The sequence below is a fragment of the Lacerta agilis genome, chromosome 13 (genome assembly GCF_009819535.1).
Source record: "Lacerta agilis isolate rLacAgi1 chromosome 13, rLacAgi1.pri, whole genome shotgun sequence".
NCBI classification, from domain to species: Eukaryota; Metazoa; Chordata; class Lepidosauria; order Squamata; family Lacertidae; genus Lacerta; species Lacerta agilis.
The window spans coordinates 12,353,417-12,375,607 of record NC_046324.1 but is presented as its reverse complement, the minus strand read 5'-3'; the positions used below and the strand labels follow the sequence as shown (position 1 = coordinate 12,375,607).

The 22,191-nt window shown below is 44.0% G+C and overlaps 1 protein-coding gene across 4 annotated transcripts in view; it reads right to left on the bottom strand.

Moving 5' to 3' along the window:
• The window catches only part of SLC12A1 (solute carrier family 12 member 1), a 65,541-nt gene that overhangs the window by 31,529 nt on the left and 11,821 nt on the right, over positions 1-22,191 (bottom strand). For 2 of the 4 annotated variants that reach the window (XM_033167107.1, XM_033167103.1), the window contains exons 5-14: positions 18,279-18,374; positions 17,506-17,601; positions 14,190-14,329; positions 13,642-13,752; positions 12,665-12,776; positions 9,370-9,497; positions 5,904-5,988; positions 3,944-4,095; positions 1,225-1,332; positions 530-653 (exon numbers count right to left, since the gene is read on the bottom strand). In XM_033167107.1, coding sequence (XP_033022998.1) covers positions 530-653; positions 1,225-1,332; positions 3,944-4,095; positions 5,904-5,988; positions 9,370-9,497; positions 12,665-12,776; positions 13,642-13,752; positions 14,190-14,329; positions 17,506-17,601; positions 18,279-18,374 — 1,152 coding nt within the window. The remainder of the gene's footprint in view (positions 1-529; positions 654-1,224; positions 1,333-3,943; positions 4,096-5,903; positions 5,989-9,369; positions 9,498-12,664; positions 12,777-13,641; positions 13,753-14,189; positions 14,330-17,505; positions 17,602-18,278; positions 18,375-22,191) is intronic. The other 2 variants (XM_033167105.1, XM_033167104.1) reach the window with 2 other exon arrangements.

Below are 22,191 nucleotides of genomic sequence, written 5' to 3'. Positions count from 1 at the left end.
AATCAATCAAACCAAAAATTTAAAAAGGAGTGGGATTGTTACAGAAGGTATTTGGAAAAACATTGTTCCCAAACAAAAACTTCAATGCGTTCCGATTACCCGGTAAAATTTGCAAATAAAGATAACTGATAGATAATGCATGCTATGTAAGATAAGTGATTTAAAGGAAAATAAGCACATAGTCATAAATATAATGAAGAAGTAAGGAGCTGCAATGAGGTGGAGGGAAGTCATATTAAAAGAATTTAAGACTTTAAGACTTAAGAATGAAGAATTAATGTGACAGTATTATTAGATGTCGAATTATTTTGGTTATTTTTGTGTGTAATTTAATCTGTCTTGAAGAAAGAATGGAATATCTGTACAATTAATTAAACTAAAAACTCAATAAAGAATACAGTGTGTATGTATATATATGAAATAGCATTTTCTGAAATACAAGGAATAGTTCCAAAGGAGGTTTAGGGTTGATAAGGGGTGTGTGTGTGTGAAGCTATTGGTGAAAAAATGCTATTTGTGATATACGCACCTATCAGAATAAAGGCCATGGCAATGATGAATGTCAGAACGTATCCTCTAATTGGCTCGTTGTTTTTGCCATATCCTTTGGCAAAGAAGTGGAGTGCTCGGTAGATGTTATCCTTGCAGAGAGCCTGTCAAAAGAGCAGAACTGAGTTCAGAAAGGTAGGGTTGGGTGTGTGGGGGTCTGTTGAATGCAACAAAAAAGTTATTTCAAATGTGAAATGTAAAACACACGGATGGGTGGGAGAGAAAAATGGCACATTAACTCCAGAACTGCCCTTTCCTGGGAGCCAGCATAATTGGTTTCAGAAATTACCATGGTATGGGATGCAACTATGTAGAAATGGTAAAAAAAACAACACACAGTTCTGGTGATGTAAGAATTGTCCCTCAATTTCATCACAGTGGGGTGGGAAGCCTACATCTTTTCCAAGAGTGCCTTATTGTAAACCTGGATCTGGATGGCAATTGAATAGGTGCAGCATCTGTTCAAGTTGTTCAGCCCACAACCAACTTTGCTTCCTCAGTGCCATTCATTGCCCTAACTCTGTGTATCAGACCCAGCTGGTTCAGTGTTCTGGCAGCCAAAGATACGGGGAGGCAGCTTTAAAAATAAAAAGTAGCGCAAGGCATTCTCATGCATATGGACCGACTGATTACACGAAAACAAAGAACAAGAGAGATTGGCGCTTTTGGCCTTACCTGGAAAACCTTGGGTGCGCTAACGAGCGAAGTGAGCGCTGATGAAAGTGTTGCAGAAAATATTCCGGCAGTGATTAAAGGACCAAACCCTGAAACCATGCTCATGACCTTTTGGGGGGGAAACACACACACATGAAAGCCATGAAGCTCATGTAAGCAAGGGTTCAAACACAACATCCCAATGTTTCCTGTTGCCGCATTGATGGTAATATAAGGTAGTACTACCATTTCCAACCTCTTCTCTATTATCTTTTAAATCACCCATTAAAAACTCAATGAGTCTGTACCCAGCACAGCAAATTAACTGTTGTTGTCAAGAAAACCATTTTCCTGTTAATGGAGAAGACTGTTCTGTAATTCAGGACTGCCCAGCTCTCACTGAAGCCAAAGGCAGTATTTTTTATCTCTTTTGCAAATGGTGCCATTCAGAAACAGCATCATATTAAGAACAAGATGTTCCAAGGAACAAGTTTGCTACATTTTAAAGAGTTGAGTGATCTCCATGTCCTCTAGATAGAAGCCTTCTTGTAATAATATCAAACCCAGACTTTATTCTTCAGATATTGAAATATGGCATGTGCCAATAGATTAATGGACAGTATTTGTCAGCAACTTTTCAGAAGCAGTTCTTTACCTGTTTAAGGCACAGAGCTCTTCAGGTTGTCATTGCCACGCTACTAACTGGAGCACCAAAACGGCACATAGATAATTTAACTTTGGTTATACCAATATTTGATGGAGGTGTAAAGAATTTCTAAGTGTGTGTTTCTAGTACATATATTTTAAATTGTTTAAAAGAATGAGCTTCCAGGCTCACACATTGTTCATGGAGTGGCTTGCCTTTATGTTCTGTATCATTTAGAATGCAATTTAGCAGTACACAAGTAGGTCCATTGCTCTGCTTTGCTTCTATTCGGAACCTGAACTTGTGAGGAGCCTTGCCTTTCCCCATCCAATTCAGATGAGGTGGCAGGTCTTAGGAAAGTCAGTCGAAAAATTGGGTTTTTATGGCGTTTTCCGAAAAAAGGGCAACAATTTTGGGGTCTTCCTAAAAAAAAGTTCAGCAACCTTTGGGGTGTCCTGTTACTTTTTGAAGTATGGCAGCCCAGGCATCCTTTTGCACAAGCACCATTAAACACCCCTAACACACAATTGCAGTGAGTTGGGAAGCTGTGGGGTGCATGAGATTGTGTACAAATTGGAACTCCTTTGGGTGCATATCTAATACAATCTGTGGTGGGGCAAAGGTGCTCATCTGATTTGCTGCTGCTTACAGTGAGGAGGGCGATGTGGTGCAAACTCACCAGTGGTGCCAATCTGGTGCTTCTGCCTGTGCATTTGCACCACAATGCCCTCCCCTCCCCAACCCTCCCCTTCCCCTTCCCAACAAGGAATAGCAACTCCCCTGCCAGGAAGTCAGGTAAGTGCCTTCACCCCACCCTGCCATCACCTACTGATAGTACAACAACCTTCTGAAGCCATGCAGTAAGTCTGCAATCTTAAACACACTTATAAGCAACTGATCCCCATTTGGAAAGAGTGAGGTTTACTTCTTAGTGAAGATGCATGATACCATGTTGTGAAACTCTTTCTAGATGGTGCATAACTGCAACTCTTTTGAACCTTGAAATTATTCACCAACCCATAATCACATGTTTGGGTTTTGCACTACATTCTGCTAGTTCACTTGTAGTCCAGAGGGTGAGCCTTTCTGGTTCAAGTTAGAAACATTCTGGGCCATAATCATTAGAGCCTTTACAAACCATCCAATATTGAATGTTGCTAAGGAATCTAGGCAGCTGTCTTATGCCAGGTCAGACTATCTGTCTACCTAGGCTTTTATTATCTATTCTGCTGTTTTCATCAACTCTGCAATTATATGATTCTATGATAACCCACAGCGCAGGTGGCGCTGTGGGTTAAACCACAGAGCCTAGGGCTTGCTGATCAGAAGGTTGGCGGTTCAAATCCCGTTGCTTGGTCCCAGCTCCTGCCCACCTAGCAGCTTGAAAGCACGTCAAAGTGCAAGTAGGTAAATAGGTACCACTCCAGCGGGAAGGTAAATGGCGTTTCCGTGCACTGCTCTGGTTTGCCAGAAGCGGCTTAGTCATGCTGGCCACATGACCCAGAAGCTGTATGCCAGCTCCCTTGGCCAGTAATGCGAGATGAGTGCCGCAACCCCAGAGTCGGACTCAACTGGACCTAATGGTCAGGGGTCTCTTTACCTTTACCTATGATTTTATACCATGGCTAGCTGTAAATTTCTATCCCACCTTCGCTCCAAGGAGGTCAAGGTGGCACATGTGGTTCTGTCCTCTCTCCATTTTACTTTCCCAACAACTCTGTGAGGTAAGTTAAGCTGAGAGATAATGACTGGCCCAAGGTCGCCCCATGGCTTAAGAGGGGATTTATGCCACCCTGGCTATCATATGCCACAGTTCTGCTTCCTGACCTTTTAGGTAAAGTGGTAGGTAAAACATTGTCCAGGTATGTTAATTGCCGCATCAACAGCAGAATGGATTGGCTCTCATTTCAGGTCATGTATCGTAGCTGGGGTGTTAACAGAGATATTGAAAAACCACACAATACACTCTGCTGCGTGGTTACGCTTGTGTTCATTTGTGTTGTTATATACTGGTACACTATACAGTATGCAGCTTACTCAGTTGTACAACACACATATGATTATCCCAATTGCATAATTAGAGCTCTTTTGAACCTGGAAATTATTCATCAGCCCATAATCACATGTCTGGGTTTTACAGCTGGAGAAATCATAGCCTAGGGCACAAGCAGATGATCCATTGCAATTCATTCCGGATACAACTGTATCATTGACGTTCCCTGTAGCATCACGTACGACACAAGCAGCTGTGGAAACAACAGCATATTATTATTTCCCTTCCTTGTGACAGGGGGAGAATACTTTCACCATGCCGCATAAATCTTCAATTGCTTAATGCTTTCCCACCTCTATCATCTTGGGGCGGTAAGGCGCTGTTTCTTCCTGATCACTGCGAATAATGCCACTATTCATTAAAGCGGTGTTATTACTGCTCTACGTTTTGTGCTCGAGGCTAGTGTACATTCAACAAACTAGGACATGTGGAATTTGGAAATGCCCAGTGCCTGACCCGGATGGGTTTACTGAACCTTAAGGGGCATTTGCAGAATCTGAAAGGTAGTGGGGATCGTAGATTTATGAGACAGAAGACTGTGAGAATGCTAGAAAGTTATTTCATGTAGCATGTTCTGCTATACTTTAAAAATAGTGCAGATAGCTTGCCTTCATGCCACTAATTGCATAAAGCAACTATCATGGGCTCCAGGTACCAGAGACACAACCTAATGAGAACATAACAGCATCAGAAGTTCCCTGCTGGATCAGGCCAGGGCATCGTCCTATTCTCACAGTGGCCGACGAGATGCCCATGGGAAGCCCACAAGCAGGATCTGGGTGCAACAGCACTCTTCCCTCCTGTGGTTTCCAGCAACTGGTATTCAGAAGACTGTCTCACACAGTGGAGCATAGTCATTGTGGTCAGCAGCCAATGAATGGCTCATGCAGCCAATGTGAGCTCAGTTCTGAGAGCCCTCTTCAGGCATGGAAAAACATCTCACCTTCCAATCGGCAGGCAGGGTAAAGACTCTGGATTGGCTGGGTCAGGTAGATTCCAGGAGCCTGGCCTTCTGACCTTGGCTGTCACCCCCATGTCCTGCTTGGATGGCTTTAAAAGATGATTGCCGGTAGTCAAATTCATGGAGGAGATGGCTATCAGTGGCTGCTAGCCATGATTGCTATGTTCGAGTTCCACTGTCAGAGGCAGTATGCATCTGAATACCACTTGCTGGAAACTGCAGGGAAGGGTGGAGAGCGTTACTGCACTCAGGTTCTGCTTGCAAGATTCCCACTGGCATCTGGCTGGCCACTGTGAGAACAGGGTGCTGGATTAGATGGGCCTTCGATCTGATCCAGCAGTGCTCTTCTTACTTATGTCTGGTCAACAGAGCAGGGACTCCTGCTAGCTACTCTACAGGCTCTAGCTCAAACCACCAGCATTAACAGGGAAGACTTGTAAGTTGGAAGGCTTTCATCCTAAGTCTGGATTCAAGCACAGCTGCTCTCAGTCTCTCCTGGCCGTGCAAGTAGCCAGCTGATCCGGCCTTGTGGAAAATTATCTTCACTCCTTTCAAAGATGGCAATCAGCTAGTCCTTGAGAAAACCAGAACTGGTTTCTCTTGTCTTATCAACACATCTGATTGCCCTAATGACAGTGATGCAAGCAGGAAGAGGCAAGATGAAGGAGAATTGTTCTTTGACAGTATTTTTCCTAACTCGTTCTGATGGCGCTTGTAGTTTTCCATAAGCCAAGCACTGGTGGAAGCTCTCCATATGATGTGGTCACAAATTCAACACGGTGGAATAGTTCAACTTCTAGAAAAGGAGCCTCTTTAGCTATTTGTGAATCCACAGCTGATCCAATTCTATGCAGTGAAATGAGGAATGTTGTTTCCAAGTTTGTGTTTTTACTTACTAATAGACATCTGTTTTACTATATAGAAAATCCATAAGATAAACAAATAATGAGGGTAAGTGATGATCTGAGCACAAGACTTTAAACATACCTAAGAATATTAATTACTCTGGATCAGAATGCAAACACATGCTTCTTATTTACCTGCACAGATTGCTACACCTACATAAGCAATAGTTGTAACCAGAATGGCCAGCATTGTTCCTTTGGGTATAGCAGCTTGTGGATCCTAGAATATTACAATAAAAACACTGCAATGAATAGTCATTAAACACACACACACACACACACACACACACACACACACAGGGTTACACATCCTCTGCATGTACTTTTTTTTTTTAATAGTTTCTTGTCCTTGGGATAATGTGACAATAAGTCTAAAACTGTGTAGGCAATTTGGAGGTTCTGTGCAGGGATGTTTTTATATGGATATGGTTAATGTGCTGTTTAATGGGCATCGTTGGGCATAATTAGGGGAAGGGCAGTAGCTCAGCTGTAGAACATCTGCTTTGCATGCAGAAGGTCCCAGGTTTCCAGTGGTGCAATGGTTCAGTCAGTGGCGGAGGAAGCCTCTTCGCTGCCCAGGGCGGCAGTGCGGAGGCACCCCCCTGGGGGCGGGGCACGATGCACGTCAGATGCACTGCGCATGCCCGGAATTTCCGGGCATGCGTAGTACATCCGGGCCGAAAAAAGCCACTGAAAGGGGAAAAAGGGGAAGCAACAACAACAACAAGCCCTAAACAACAACAAGCCCCATCACGTAGGTCTTAGACTCCAAAGCCATCATAAATATGAAGACGCTGTAAGTACCGGTAAATAACTTTTCCTCCCTTTCCCAATGCTCTGCTTTATTTTACTATTTTTAAGCAATGCTAGTGATGTGCGATTGAGACATTACTGGGTTACTACTTTGGTTTGATTTTATATGTTGTGGTCTTGTTGTGAACCAACCTGATACATCCGGGTATAGGGTGATGTGTAAGTTGAATGAATGAATGAATGAATGAATGAATTATAGGCAGTGGTTTTTTTTCTTTAAAAAAATATGTTTAGGGGTACACTCATTTTCACTCAAGAAAATCACCATTTTATAGTTCAAACCGGGAAAAATAAATACAGTAAATGGACAAAAGTACAAAGATTCACAAAATGTTTAGGGGTATGCGTACCCCTGCGTACCCCTAGGGGAACAGCACTGGTACTAGGACAGGGCAGCTTCAGCTCCCAAGCTTTTTGACCAGTCATTTTTAAGAAACCCAAGCGAGATTTCCTACCTGAAAACCTGCCAGTCACTGTAGACAATACTGAGTTAGATGGACCAGTGGCCTGACTCATAAAAAAGGCAACTTCTTATGCTCTTCCTATGTTCCCTGCACTGAGTGGATTTCATGGAAATTGGGGCTGGGGGGAATGGAGGTCAAAAAGGGAAGCCCACCAACTCACTCCCAAACCATGTAGGCAACATATTTTGTATGTTTAGCTTACCTAAACACTGATGGAAACCTGGCACTGCCTAAAAACAGTAAGGCAGAATGATACGTATGGAAATGACATTCAGATTTCCACCCGCATTTTTGCTCCACATGTTGCTACCCGTGTGACTTAACTTGAAAGGTTATAAGTCCTGTATTTGTCAATGTGGTCTGCAGTTTTCGGAGTCAACATGTGACTGTAAGAATTGACCGCTTTCATCATTTAATGGAATGGCGCCCAAATGCCATTCCCTAAAGGCTTAGAACACAAAAGCACAAAGAGAGGGAAAATGTATTTACAACCAAATAGGAGTAAAATAAAAAAGGGGGCGAAATGGCTCGCATCTTAGATGTTTCTGTGCTTGCACCAAAAAAACTTATACAGTATAAGATACCTGGCCAGTGCTAGCTAGTTAGCTGTTCGTGCAAATCACCTTGTAGTAATGTAAGACATAGCTGTGTGAAGGACAAGCCTGAAATAAAAGGACTGATAGTTCTGCAAAGCCTAACTCAAGCCACTTTGGAGAGAGAAACACTGCATTTCTCTCTAGGGCCTCCAGTTGTAAATTTGAAGTCTGCCGCACGTAGAGTTTTTATGAATTAGCAAAGCTGTGGTAATAGGAATTACATAGCTCATTTCGATGTGCAGTGCCCTGATAATGGGTCCATTAATATTCTGTTTCTAGAGTTAGTGAAGTGGCCTTTTAAATTTCATAGTCCGTTTCTGGAAGACAAATGTACTTAAATCTGTGTAGCTGGCTGTTTCATCAGACAATACAAGTGGGGTGCGTAGCTTAGAGGGTCCAGAGACACCCTTCTATGTGCAGAAAGTGTCCACTTTGCACCTCTGCCCTGAATTGTTTATGGGAAAGCCAGACAACATTTGCTCTTTATTGAGCGCTCATTCTAGTTTGTTTGTGGAGAGGTTAGATGACATTGTGTCAATGAAGTGTTATCCTACACTTCCCAGTGGCATTTTCCCATCACTTTCCTTATCACAAAAAGTCTCGTCTTTGGGGAAAACGGGTTTGTTGCACATGAGCTCCAAATCAACACCAATTGTGCATTTTCCAGTGTGTGACTGGAGGCGGTTGGAGGATGGATGGTGGCTAACAGATTGAGTTGAATCCTGACAAGACAGAAGTACTGGTTTTGGGGTACAGGGGGTGGGCAGGTGTGGAGGACTCCCTCGTCCTGAGTGGGGTAACCGTGCCCCTGAAAGACCAGGTGCGCAGCCTGGGAGTCATTTTGGACTCACAGGTGCCCATGGAGGTGCAGGTCAATTCTGTGTCCAAGGCAGCTGTCTACCAGCTCCATCTGGTACACAGGCTGAGACCCTACCTGCCTGCAGACTGTCTCAACAGAGTGGTGCATGCTTTAGTTATCTCACGCTTGGACTACTGCAATGCACTCTACATGGGGCTACCTTTGAAGGTGACCCGGAAACTACAAGTAATCCAGAATGCGGCAGTAATCCAGAATGCAGCAGTAATCCAGACTGTTACTGGGAGTGGCTGCCGAGACCATATTACACCGGTCCTGAAAGATCTACATTGGCTTCCGGTATGTTTCCGAGCACAATTCAAAGTGTTGGTGCTGACCTTGAAAGCCCTAAATGGCCTGGCCCAGTATACCTGAAGGAGTGTCTCCACCCCCATCATTCAGCCCAGACACTGAGGTCCAGCTCCGAGGGCCTTCTGGCAGTTTCCTCACTGCGAGAAATGAGGTTACAGGGAACCAGGCAGAGGCCCTTCTCGGTAGTGGTGACCACCCTGTGGACACCCTCCCATCAGATGTCAAGGAAATAAACAACTATCTCACTTTTAGAAGACATCTGAAGGCAGCCCTGTTTAGGGAAGTTTTTAATGTTTGATTTTATTTTTAATATTCTGTTGGGAGCCACCCAGAGAGGCTGGGGAAATTCAGCCAGATGTGCGGGGTATAAATAATAAAATTATTATTAGTATTATTATTATTGTGACTGTATCCATCCTGAAAATAGCAGTGGGGTGGAAACAGCCCTAAATTCCAATGGTGTTGTACCCGTTTTGCCAGGAAGCATGCAAGCGGAAGTTCTAGACGTTAGACGTTCTAGATGTTGCAACTCAGCTTGCAGAACAGGGGCTTGTGCCTACCTCCAAGTCTCCAGAGATATTGGCTCCAGCAAGAATTCCAGTGGCTGCAGGGAAAAAAATGGCAAACACAGAGAAAAACCCTTCGTCGCCTCTGAAATCTGGTCCGAAGTTTTCTGCAAATATGGAGGCTGCAAAGGCAAGGAGAAAAATAATTGTGAAGTTTCAAGGCCATGTCACGGACTAATATTTTATATCTTGCAGAACCCCCTTTCAGTGTCCATCTTGTATATAGGGCAGTGGGGACCTTTGGCCCTCCAGATTGATTGATTGATTAATTGATTGATTGATTTCTTATATTTCTATTCTGCTTTTCATTCAAATGAATCTCAAAGCGGCTTACAACCAATAAATAACCATAGCATAATAAAACCTAATAGCACATCATGAATACAGCATACATAATATAAAATAATTAACAAATTACAGTATCAATAAAACAGTTGCACTCTATAAAAAAACAGCAACTAAAAAATAAGCTAAACCTCACAATTATGGCAAGTCATGTGATTAACAAATCATTGCAGCATTTAGAATCTATAAAACAATATTAAAAACATTAACAAAATAGCAATTAAAATATAAGATAGGCCCTAAAATGTTAACTTCAGATGTTGCTGAACTAAAACAATAAGCTGATGGTAGTTTGGTAACATTGGGGGGGGGGGGCAAAATTTCCCCACCCATGTTGTATAAGAAGTCCAGGTTCCCCTGATTCATTGAGAAGCCACGATTTGTGGTGGTATGTGGCATAGGGGGAGGAATAGCAGACTTCACTCTGTGTGGCTTAGCATATTTCAGTATGCATCACCTAGCTCAGGGGTCGGCAAACTTACCGGGCCTCGTGCCGGTGCCTCCAGCACCAATCGCGCAGCAGGCCAGAGGGCAGGGGAGCATGCGCCCATATGCGTGTGCACACGCTATTTCCGGCACACTTCCGGGTCGGAGGAGCACCAGAAATAGCTTGTGTGCATGCGTACGGGCCTCCTCAGACCCGAATGTGCACCAGAAATGACGCATGCGCACAAGCTATTTCCGGTGCTCCTCTGACCCAGAAGTGGGCAGCCGCGCCACAGCGCACCGGTAAGAGCAGGCGTCGGCAGTGGTGGGCGCCGCGGGCTAGATAATTGAGTCACCCGGGCCGTATCCGGCCCACGGACCGTAGTTTGGAGACCTCTGGCCTAGCTGCAGGGTGTTGTAATTCTTCCATTCCACTTTAAGTGTTGGACATGTGACTTGGGCTGTCAGTTGGAGTTAGTTGCTGATGTGTGAGCTTCTGAAAAGGTCTGTTCTTTTCCCTCAGGTTTTGTCCTGCTGTTTTGTTTAATAAAGATGCTTGTTTAAAACATTCATACGAGCCTCTGTTATACCAACTTCTGCTGCTTAAGGAAATCTGAAGGCGTGACTGGCCGTCTGTAGACTAGGCCCATGATTTCCGCTGCTCCAGGGGCTGAAACTCGACCGGCAGTTTTCAGCCGTTATTGAGTGAGCTAACTGGGAGGGCATGCCAGTTGCTCCGGTCAACCTGGAATATCAATAACACAGGGATGGGCGGGCAGAGGGGTCTCCACCACCAGGGAGCCAATCAGAGCCAGTGCTCTGGTGTCCTGGGGCGGGGCTTTGGGAGCACACCTGAGTCAAGACTGCCTTGCTCGGATTCCACTCCTGGGATTTAAAAGGAGTCCCGTGCCAGTTTACCCCCACCCTTATTCTTTGGAATCAAGAAAGTTGCGGATGTATTTCATCCCAGAATCAATCAGGGCCGTAGGTAGGGGGTGCCAAGGAAGGACCCTGCCAGGGGTGCAGGCGAGGGGGGGGGCAAAATTGGCTTTAAAATATGTCCATAAATATGGAGGGTGGGCTGAGGGCTGGGCCGCCAGTTGTCTCTGCCTGCCTGTCTGCCTCCGCTGGGAGCCCCACAGAATGAAACCAAGCTTGTGGCTGCTTAGTCATCCCCTGGTCTACCCACTGGAGAGCTGGGAGGCACCGGTCCACCTGGCGGATGGGCTGGAAGCACTACCTAGTCTACAGGTCCATGGCCCCATTGGCGCCTCTAGGTCTACCGCATTGCTTGGTGGGTGGGTGGGGCGAGTGCTCTTTGGTCTACTTGCTGGGGAGGCTGGGGCTGCCGGGTCTACTTCGGAGGAAGATCTAATTTGTCCATGGCTAGGAGGTGCAATCTGGATGGTTCTGCCAGGGGCGCAAGATCACCTAGCTACGGCTTTGCATATGTCCACAAGGAACATGACCAAGACCGCCTGCCACATAGATCCTCCTGATTGGATAAGACTCTGAAAACTTCCTGTGCAGTCATCAGGTAATGGAAACTCCCCATTTAGTCTGCATCTTTTATCGTCTACTATATTCCAAACTTAACAATGGAAAGCATAATGCTGGTGGTCAACAAAAGAGGTTTAAAGACTTTCTCAAGGCAAATCTAAAGAAAAATGTAGCATAAACACCAACAATTGGGAAACACTGGCCTGTGAGTGCTCCAATTGGAGAACAGCCTTTACCAAAGGTGTCATGGGCTGTGAAGACGCTCAAACTCAGGACGAAAGGGAGAAACATGCTAAGAGGAAGGCACGCTTGGCAAACCCTCACCATGATCAACTCCTGCCCAGAAGAAGTGTGCATGCACATGAAAGCTCATACCAAGAACAAACTTAGTTGGTCTCTAAGGTGCTACTGGAAGGAAATTTTTATTTTATTTTGTTTTGACTATGGCAGACCAACACGGCTACCTACCTGTAACTTGACTATGAGTGATCGCCAAAGAAGAAGATAAAATATGACATTTTTCTAAGTGTTACGTTGAGGCTATTATTGATTATTATTGTCATGGAAATTTTTATTGCTTTATTCTCTTTATAAACTGCTTTGAAGATATATTTTTTTACAATCCATTTTATGAAATAAAATACATGGATAAATTTGCTGGTGGTGGCTTTGTGCAGTGTACAAAGCCTAGATGCCTAGATGCAATGCACTAGGCACCAGGTTGTCATTGATGAACACAGAGGCAGGTAAATAAGATGCAAAAGCACAGTTGGTTATGGTTTTCAAATCAGCTACTTGGGTGCAAGCTTATGCCCAGTATATAGGTAAAGGTAAAGGTAAAAGACCCCTGGATGGTTAAGTCCAGTTAAAGGTGACTTTACCTTTACCCAGTATATAGAATACCGCTCACTCAATTACTTTATGTAAGCCGCTAATATAGTCACTCATAGTTGTATGTTAGTACTCAGTACTGTTTGCTCCAGGAGCTCTGCTTATCTGCAACAAAAGAAACACTTGCCTTGATAATTGAAAAAACCTCTAGCCTTCTTCTCATTGTTGCTTGGAATGACGGTCCCAATGAAGAAATTTACAATAGCAGCAAGAAGGATAAATAGAAGAATAACTTGGGCCTGCAAAGCCAAGTTAAGAGATTATTTTTGGTAGAGGACTTGCTTTCAACATTTGCTTTTCATAAGCTATTTCAGAACTTGATGCAGTTGCAGAGTGGCATGATGTTTGTATAGCTTTAAAAAAAATTGGGAGCCGAAATACTAACAAAAGAGTTAGTCACATTTTTAAAAGTCTCATTAATTTCAGTAGGTACTAAGGATGAGGAATATTTTCAGCAGCGTGGCACAAAGAGTCTCTCCCATACTCAACTCTTTGACTTCCTGGTTGGTAACTGCAAAGGCTGGCACAAGTAATAGGAAATGGGAATCTGTGATTTGAATACCCTCCAACATTTCTCCAATGAAAATAGGGACGTCCCATTCCATAATGATAATTTTACTATTTATACACAATACATCTTACTGGGTTGCCCCAGCCACTTTGGGCAGCTTCCAACATATATAAAAACACAATTTAACATTATTAAAAAAAACAACTTTCCTATACAGGATTGCCTTCAGATGGCTTGGAAGTCAAATAACTCCATACCCTCCAACATCCATCCTACCATTCCTGCCAACATTTCTCCCATGAAAATAGGAACTTCCTAAAGAAAAGTGGGACATTTGGGGATCAAATCAGAAACTGGGACGGCTTCTCTAAATCCTCATTTAGAGGATGTGTGTGTTTGTGTGTGTGTGTGTGTGTGTGTGTGTGTGTGTGCACATATCTTTGATATTGGATAGGGTATTTGTGCATTTTGTACCTATACCTTAGTAAAAATGGGCCGTCGACACAAGACTGCAGCAAAACCACCTTGGCTTCCACAAAATCTGCTTGAGCATTTGCCTTCTCTAAACAGTTTTAATATTGAGAATGTTTTACCTTGGCTTCCCATTCCATACCGGCCACAGAAATGCCCAAAAGAATGACTACCGTTATAGCACCAATTATTCGGATGTCATTACTTGCATCAACCATGATTGCGTTGCTGTTCTGGGGGGGAGGAAAGAGTGAGAAAGAAATGATTAAGGATATAGTTTCTGCAAGATAGTATTTGGCAGCAACATAAAGCAGAAGGAAATGACTAAAGAGGGATTCTGCACATTCCATGGGTAATGAGCCCTGAGTTTCACGTTTCTTATGACGGTTGAGCCTCCATCGTCAAGGTTATTGGCTTGCTAATTAGAACCCTAATTCCCTTTAGTAATTTCAGAACTCTTAACAGCCCTGTAAGAAACATTTCTTTGACCTGGTAGTAGTGGAGGAAAAGCTTATAAATTAGAATTTATGACACATTTAGGGAGTTCTAATTCACGAATAAGGTTGCCGCTTAACACATTTATTAGACCTATGATCGTTGTTTATTAAAAAAAAGTTATTAGCCAAAGGTTCCCTTGCATAACTGCATGTAAAGTCTTGCGCGCACACACCTTGAGCAGCTCCACGACGGTTTCTGCAAATCCAACGACGTACATAGCTACTGCCACGGCATTGGCAAAGGCAAAGATCAGACCAATGGAGCCCCCAAACTCAGGTCCTAAACTTCTGGAGATGAGGTAGTAAGCGCCACCTGTCAACACAGCAAAGAGTTGCTTTGAGCACATTAACAGAGCTGCCCAAGACATTTGGGGCTCCCCAGTTAGCGCCACATATGCCAAGGGTCTCCTGCCCAGTTGCAGAGATACAACTCCTGTATTGCACACTCTCTACTGTGTGTGATTGGAGATTTCCACCTTGGGCATCATCAGCTATGATGTTGCAAAGGATCCTGGGAGTATCTCTGAGGTTACAAGCTACTTTGTTGCCCCCTCCTAAGAGTATTGCTGCCCCATACTAATGCAACTCAGGCTGTTGGGCTAGTTCTACATGTGACACCCAGGGATGGGGAAGCTGTTTTTGGACTCCAGATGTTTTTGAACTTCAGCTCCCAGAAGCCCCAAGCAAGATAGCCTGTGGTCAAGCATGATGGCAGTGGTAGTCTGACAAGAACTGAAGGGTCGTTGATTCCCCTGCCCTAACTAAGCCAACTTACCCAGATTGCAACCTTGTGCGCTTTCTAGAGGATTTATATAAACTTGCTGCTTTGTCAGTCTGTCAAACAATATATAGTTCTGAAACTAAGGAACTATATATTTCTTAACTTTATTTCTCTCTCTCTCTTTTAATCCATCTTCTATCACTCTTTCTCTCTCTTTTTTCACCTTTTTTCTTTCTTTGCCTTTGGATCTATGTTTTTTTAAATATTTTACATAGATTAATGTTTTAGTAAATAATAATTTATTTATACACTGCCCATCTGGCTGGGTTTCCCCAGCCACTCTGGGCACCTCCCAACAGAAATAATAATAATAATAATAATAATAATAATAATAATAATGCAATACAATACAATATTAGACATTAAAAACTTCCCTGAACAGGGCTGCCTTCAGATGTCTTCTAAAAGTCAAATAGTTGTTTATTTCCTTGACATCTGATGGGAGGGCATTCTATAGGGCGGGCACCACTACCAAGAAGGCTCTCTGCCTAGTTCAGTGCCTCTGAAGTCTTAAGGTTTGTTTCCAAATGAATGTATTTAGGATTGAGTTGTGGGGACCAGGACTTCAGAAATCAAAGTCTAAAGCCTCACTTAGCCATGAAGCTCACTTAGTGGCTGTAGGCCAGTTACCATCTCACAGCCTAGCCTAGGAAGATATTTTGCCCTCTGGATATTTTGGACTACAACTCCCATCCTTCTAACCATTGACCACGCTGGCTGAGCCTGATAGGAGTTGTGGCCATTAAAACCTGGAGGGCACCGTGTTGGCTACCCTGACCTAGCCTGTCCCTCAGTGTTGTTGTGAGGGTGAAGCGTTGTGCAGGGGATCACGAGTGTGTTACCTGGAATTCCTTGGACAGGTAAATGTGTAATAATAAGGTGAATAAACCTGTACTGTCTCAAAGGCTTCCCCAATCGCATTGCAATCCAATTAAAATATCCTGTGAGAACTAACTTTCTGCAGAGAACAGATTTAAATCACCAGGCTTCTTGCAAAGGTGCAAAAACAGATGCTAAAACTGAAGACAACTTCTCACCTGGTATTGTGGGTGGCCATACCAAAATCCAAGACTGGAAGACGTGGAGAAATATGGATCTGGAGCCTAAAGAGCTGCATGCACTACTTTGATGATTAGGCAATAGTAGAAGAACTGGTTTCTAATATTTGCATCCAGCCTGGCCAGTCCTGAGGCTGCATTGGTAAAATGTAAAGGACCCCTGGACGGTTAAGTCCTGTCAAAGGCGACTATGGGGTTGCGGCACCCATCTCGCTTTCAGGCCAAGGGAGCCAGCATTTGTCCACAGACAGCTTTCCAGGTCATGTGGCCAGCATGACTAAACCGCTTCTGTGGAACACCGTGACGGAAACCAGAGCGCATGGAAACGCCATTTACCTTCCCGCCACAGCAGTACCTATTTATCTACTTGCAGTGGTGTGCTTTCAAACTGGGTTGGCAGGAGCTGGGACCGAGCAACGGGAGCTCACCCCGTCACTGGGATTTGAACTGCTGACCTTCCAATCGGCAAGCCCAAGAGGCTCAGTAGTTTAGACCACACTGCCACCCGCGTCCCACTTGAGGCTGCCACTGGTGGAGAAAGAGGAGTGCGGGGGGAGCGCACCTCCCCCGGCAGCACAATCCCGGTAGGGTGCCATTGTGGCTCCCCCCCCCCCCGCCCGCAATGGGCGCCCTGCCCCTGCAGGCAGCGTGCCCCGCCCCCAGGACAAGCACCACGCCCCTGCGGGTGGTGCGCCCTGCCCCGAGAATGCGTGCCAGCTCCGCCCCCGCCTGCTCTCCACCCCCTCCCCCGGTGCTGGAGCATGAAGCTCTGCCACTGGAGGCTGCATATTACAAGGATCACTGCTATACACTCCCCTGTTTTTATGTAATTGCAATCATACTTGGTAAAAGGATTTTGGCCTTTAGCAGGCATACCTAGTACATAGATCAATCTATTTGGAATACGCTCCCACCGGAGGCAGTGATGGCCACCAACTTGGGTAGCTTTAAAAGTAGATTAGACAAATTCCTGGAGTTACCAATGGCTATCAGTACCCCTTCATGGATCACTGCCTCGTCGTGGCGAAGGGGCTTGAATAACTCCAAGAAGCTATGAGCTATGCTGTGCGGGGCCACCCAAGACAGACAGGTCATAGCCAAGAGTTAGAATAAATGCGATCCACCTGGAGAAGGAACTGGCAATCCACTCCAGTATTTTGCCAAGAAAACTCCATGGAAATAAAAAGGAGAAGTTTTGAGAAGAAAGTGAGAGTTTCCAAGGCATGCTCTGGTTCATGGGGTCACGGAGAGTCGAACACGACTAAGACAACCAAACAACAACAAAACTAAATCAAATAGCTACTCACTGCAATGGGTATGTTCTACCTCCACTGTCAGAGGCAGCCATGCTTCTGGGATACCAGCTTCTGGGAATTACAAGTGGGCAGGGTGCTTTGGCACCCACGTCCTGCTTGCAGCTTTCCCATAGGCATTGGGTTGACCACTATGAGAACAGCATGCTGGACCAGATGTGTTTTTGTCCTGATACAGCAGGCTCTTCTTACATTTCTATTTTTTTTATAGTCATTCATAAAGTTCAACCAGTGAGGAAACGTCTAGGGAAGAGCTTTTGTCAGATTACTATTATTACAGCCAATGACTTTTCCAGAGATATCTATATTCTTCATTTGAAACTAAAAATTGACTCACCTCCTCTTACCACTCCATTTGTACATATGGCAGACATGGAGATACCTGTTAAAGTTGTAACTACCACACTCAGGCAAATAACTACGACTCCAAGACCTGAAAAAATCCCAGAAAAGATGTTTGACCTTTGGTCATATAATTCATGCTAATTTTTATAAATATATAAAAAAAGAAACCACCGTTTCCCAGTAAGAAGCCACCATCACGGAGAGGGAAGAGGTCTGACTGGCTCTGTTAAATACCTGGAATTCATGTCATCAAGATAAAGAGTAAGACTCTGGACATTGGTGGGACGTGCCAGAATTAATCCATGTTCTCAAGAGACTTCGTAAGTTAAGGGAGTAAGAAACAAGTTAATGAATCCAATGATCTCCGCAAAATTTTCCATCTTTAAGCGATCTGGATCGTCATGTTCACTGAAGAAAACCTGCAATGTTCTGAATGCATTTTATTTTTTTAAATGAAAGAGAAAAAGAACAAAAGCATCTCTAGGAAAAGAAGTTGATTCTGTTTCTCCATCAGCTTCGGATAGGATCATCTGACCTTTGTGAACTGAACTTTTTGATTCAGGAGAAAGATTAAGAATCAGTAAATATAGTGTCTCAAACACTGCTCACCTTCTGATTCCTTTGAGTCTACTGTCCGCTGTGCTGTTATTTTAGGTTGAGGAACCCTTTGACTTGTCTAATAGTAAGACAATACATGGGAAACCATTTCTGAACTCCAAGAGTAAGAGGGCTGGGGAGAAACATCCTAAAGATATTTTTTTTTACCTCCACGGACAAAACCATTAGTTGCTATTGCAGAAGTTGATAAGCCAGTAATAGAGGTGACCATGGTGGCAAGGAGGATAATGATAACTCCAAGACCTGTCGGCAATGAAAAGATGAGAAATGTAACTTGTGGCTCATAACTCACTACAGTTGTTATTTAAATTAGTACAGAAGCCAGGCTTTGTCTTTCACTGGTAAAACCGCTTCATCATTACAGCTATATGAATACCTGTTTCCTCTCTCTTCCTCATTTTAGCTATGTTACATAAGACTATATAAGCCAGAGTGGTGTGTGACGAACCCCCACCTCTCAATTACTAAAATCGTGTCCAAAAGGGTACAGGGGTGAAACCAACCCCCCTCCACTTGGTTCGCCTCAAAACAAACCCCTCTTACTTCAAGGGCTTAATAGTAATGAGAGTCTTTTTCCAGCTTTCGTGGCCTGGTATCCTCACTACTCTGGGTTACTTAAATGAACAACCTCTTGCCTACAGTAAAGGGCCTCCCTCAGCTCGGATCCCCACTGTCTCGATTTGCCTCAACACTCTGGCAACTTCGTGGCACTCTGGGTTTTCACCATCTAACGCTTTTCTGTGTGACTCTAGGACACAAACTATCACCTCCCTTCCCTCAGGTAAGTTTTGCCCTTTCTTGAGTCCACACCTCTGTAAGATTTGATACCCTGCTGGACCAATAATGACGATTCCTCCTTGGCACCAAAAAGAACTGAACTTTATTTTCTTGAGAACATAGTTGTTTTAAAGATTCGTGCATTCACCATCTTAGTTGCGGTAATACAGAAACATCTTTCGATCTATAGTTTCATGTTAAACTAATCCTAACCTAAACCACCACTATCCTGGCCCCACACCCTTCTTCTTCCCTGTCTCCACACACACACCCTCCCTCTTTCAACTGTCAAAACAGCTGTTCCCTCCTTTTAAACTGGGGACCGTCCGGCCCCCAAAGGATGAGCTGTCAGTTAAGATGAAGGTGGATTAACTCCTTCTGAGCAGGGAGGTAATAACTCCTCCACCCTAGGGCCAATCCGTCACATGGTGCACGCTCTTGTTATCTCCCGCTTGGACTACTGCAATGTTCTCTACGTAGGGCTGCCTTTGAAGGTGAACTGGATTTAGATGTGTACAAAATGTTCAAATGTTATAACCACGCATAGGTGTCTGGCAGCATCTGTAGCAAGATAGCCACACTTGGTGATGAGGCAGCACAGGGACAAGATTGGGGAGCATATCACCCAAATTCTGAATACTAGCAAATTATACTTTTGGAATTAAATTTGGGGCAACAGAAGCAGAGCCATTGTGATAGCTCTTGTTACAAAGCAACGCCAAGCTCTGATTAAAGTTTAAATTAAAAACCCCAGTTGTAAGGGCATTAAGTAACATTAAAATGAATGGCTCTTGCCCGTGGCTATTTTCATACCTCGGAACAAAGTAATGCTTCTTGATAATGGCAATAAGTTACTAAACTACCCTTAAAAAAGGAACTAATTTTGCATGAAACCCCTGAGCAAAGTCTTGGCAATGTTAAGATGCGGAGTTTTCATGGCAAGGCATATACTTATATGTGCTTCCAGCTGCAAGGCCTCATTTGGTATGCATCATAAAACCGGCAAGCACCCTTTTGTCAGGCACAGTGCCAGGTGCAAACATGTAATGCTGTGGAGATGAAGAAAACTTCCCGTCTCCCAGCAAGTTTCCTGCCAAGCCATTCTCCTCCAAATAGCAAAAGTTCTTTAGCTGTGTGATCCTGTACATGCCTGCTTAGAAACAAGTTCCACTGAGTTCAGTGGCACTTACTCCCAGGTAAGCGTGCACAGGATTAAACCTTAAGGTTTTGAAGCCTAATTGCAGGGTGTTTTTTTCCCATATAGCTCCAGAAATCCTTTCCCCAACAAAATGCCTTTGGAGCGAAAGCCCCACCTGCACTATACATCTAGAGCAATATCATTTAAACGGTCATGGCTTCCCGCAAAGAATTCTGGGAACTGTAGTTTGCTAAGGGTGCTGAGAGTTCTTAGGAGAACTCTGTTCTCTTCACAGAGCTATGATTCAGAGAATTCCTCCTCCTTAGAACTGCATTCAGTGATCTCAGTGGGGGGTGGGCACAGAGGACGGGGGCAAAATTATAATTTGTTGGCTCTGGCTCCATCTTTCAGTGGCTCTGCTCCACCAACTGTTGGCACTCCTGTCTTGCACCCTACTAGTCCCAACACCACCAGCCACCACTGACTACAATCCTTAGCCATAATCCCAATCCAGTTATGTGTGGAGAAGCCTTCCCCATCACTGCTGTCCCCCCATCATCTCAGAATCTAGCATTCATCCAAATCCTTCTGGTACAGCCATACCTAGGTTCGCGAACCCCCTGCGACTCAAATGTTTCGGCTCCTGAATGCAGCAAACCCGGAAGTGAGTGTTCCGGTTTGCGAACGTTCTTTTGGAACCCAAACATCTGACGAGGCTTCTATGGCTTCCGATTGGCTGCAGGAAACTCCTGCAGCCAATTGGAAGCCGCACTTTGGTTTTTGAATGGTTTTGGAAGTCGTATGGACTTCCGGAATGGATTCCGTTCAAAAACCAAAGCACGACTTTAGTTAGGTATACCTTCTGCTCCCTGTAGGGAGACAATTCATAAATGTCTTTGCTCCAACTGGCTTGTTCACATCCACAAAGTTTTGCCTTTTTTACTAAAAAAAAAAAAAGTGGTTCATTTTAACCAGGAGTACTGTACTTGCCGTCTGAGTGCAACTGAACTGCATGTTTTCTAAAGAAAACAGATTTCACTTCAGGGGTCCCACCCCCTTAGGAATAAAATACAGTGTGCACAATCATCATCAACAAAACTCAGGCTGCAAAAGCATTTAGGTGAAGTCTATCTGACATCATCTTCATTTTAACAGGAAGCTTGTGTGTCAATAAGAAATTGTTTGAAGTTTACGTTCAGTGATTTTGAGGTGGCTGGTTTTAATATTCCCAGTGCTTTTTTCCGGGGGGATGCAGGGGGATGCATACCCCTAAATATTTTGTGAATCTTTGTACTTTTGTCCATTTACTGTATTTATTTCCCCCAATTTGAGCTATAAAATGGTGTTTTTCTTGAGTCAAAATGAGAGTACTCCTAAAAGGAAAAAAGCACTGATTATTCCTGTTATTTTGCAAGTCTGTGGGGTGGTATTGTTCCCCCAACAGTGATGTTATTTTCCCACTAAACACGAAGGCAGCTGTCGTTGACAGGAAACACCCTGCATCAGCTCCTCATAGCTTTTTTTTCTGCGATAGATTGCACAACAATGAGCAGATAGTCTCATACACGCCATACATACTGATTGTGATTCTCATATTTCGGTTCAGTCCATTAGAGACACACTGTCTAGTTAACATGTGTTTTAGTTATATGCCTTTAAAAAGCAATGTTTTGGAAATTCTCTTGCAGAAATGGGCCATATAAAAAGGCATTGCATTTACCTTTTATACCGTCTGCAAAAAAATAAACGCTTTTCTTTCAATCGATAGTATCCTGATTCTTGTGTTAGCGTTGCTGTAGTTGGAGCTCCATCTAAAATGACCTAACATTCCCTCTACTACAACTGCAGTGCAAAATGTGCTTAAGTTTCAGGGAGAGATGGACTGGGGCATTTTATGCTAATGTCAGCTTGCCTCCTAGAGCAAATAGCAGCTTGGTATTCACCAGAAGCACCTTGCAATGGGAAGGTAAGCTTCTAAACCCAAGCCACCCTGGTGTTTCGAAAGGGGAGTATAAATGCCCTAGTTATAGGGCCTTTCACTAAATGTGAAGGCTGAGTTGGCCACACACATTCCCAGTATGCAGCCCCCAGAGGACTGACCAAGGATGAATGCAGCTCTCAGGCCAAAGGAGATTTGCCTCACAC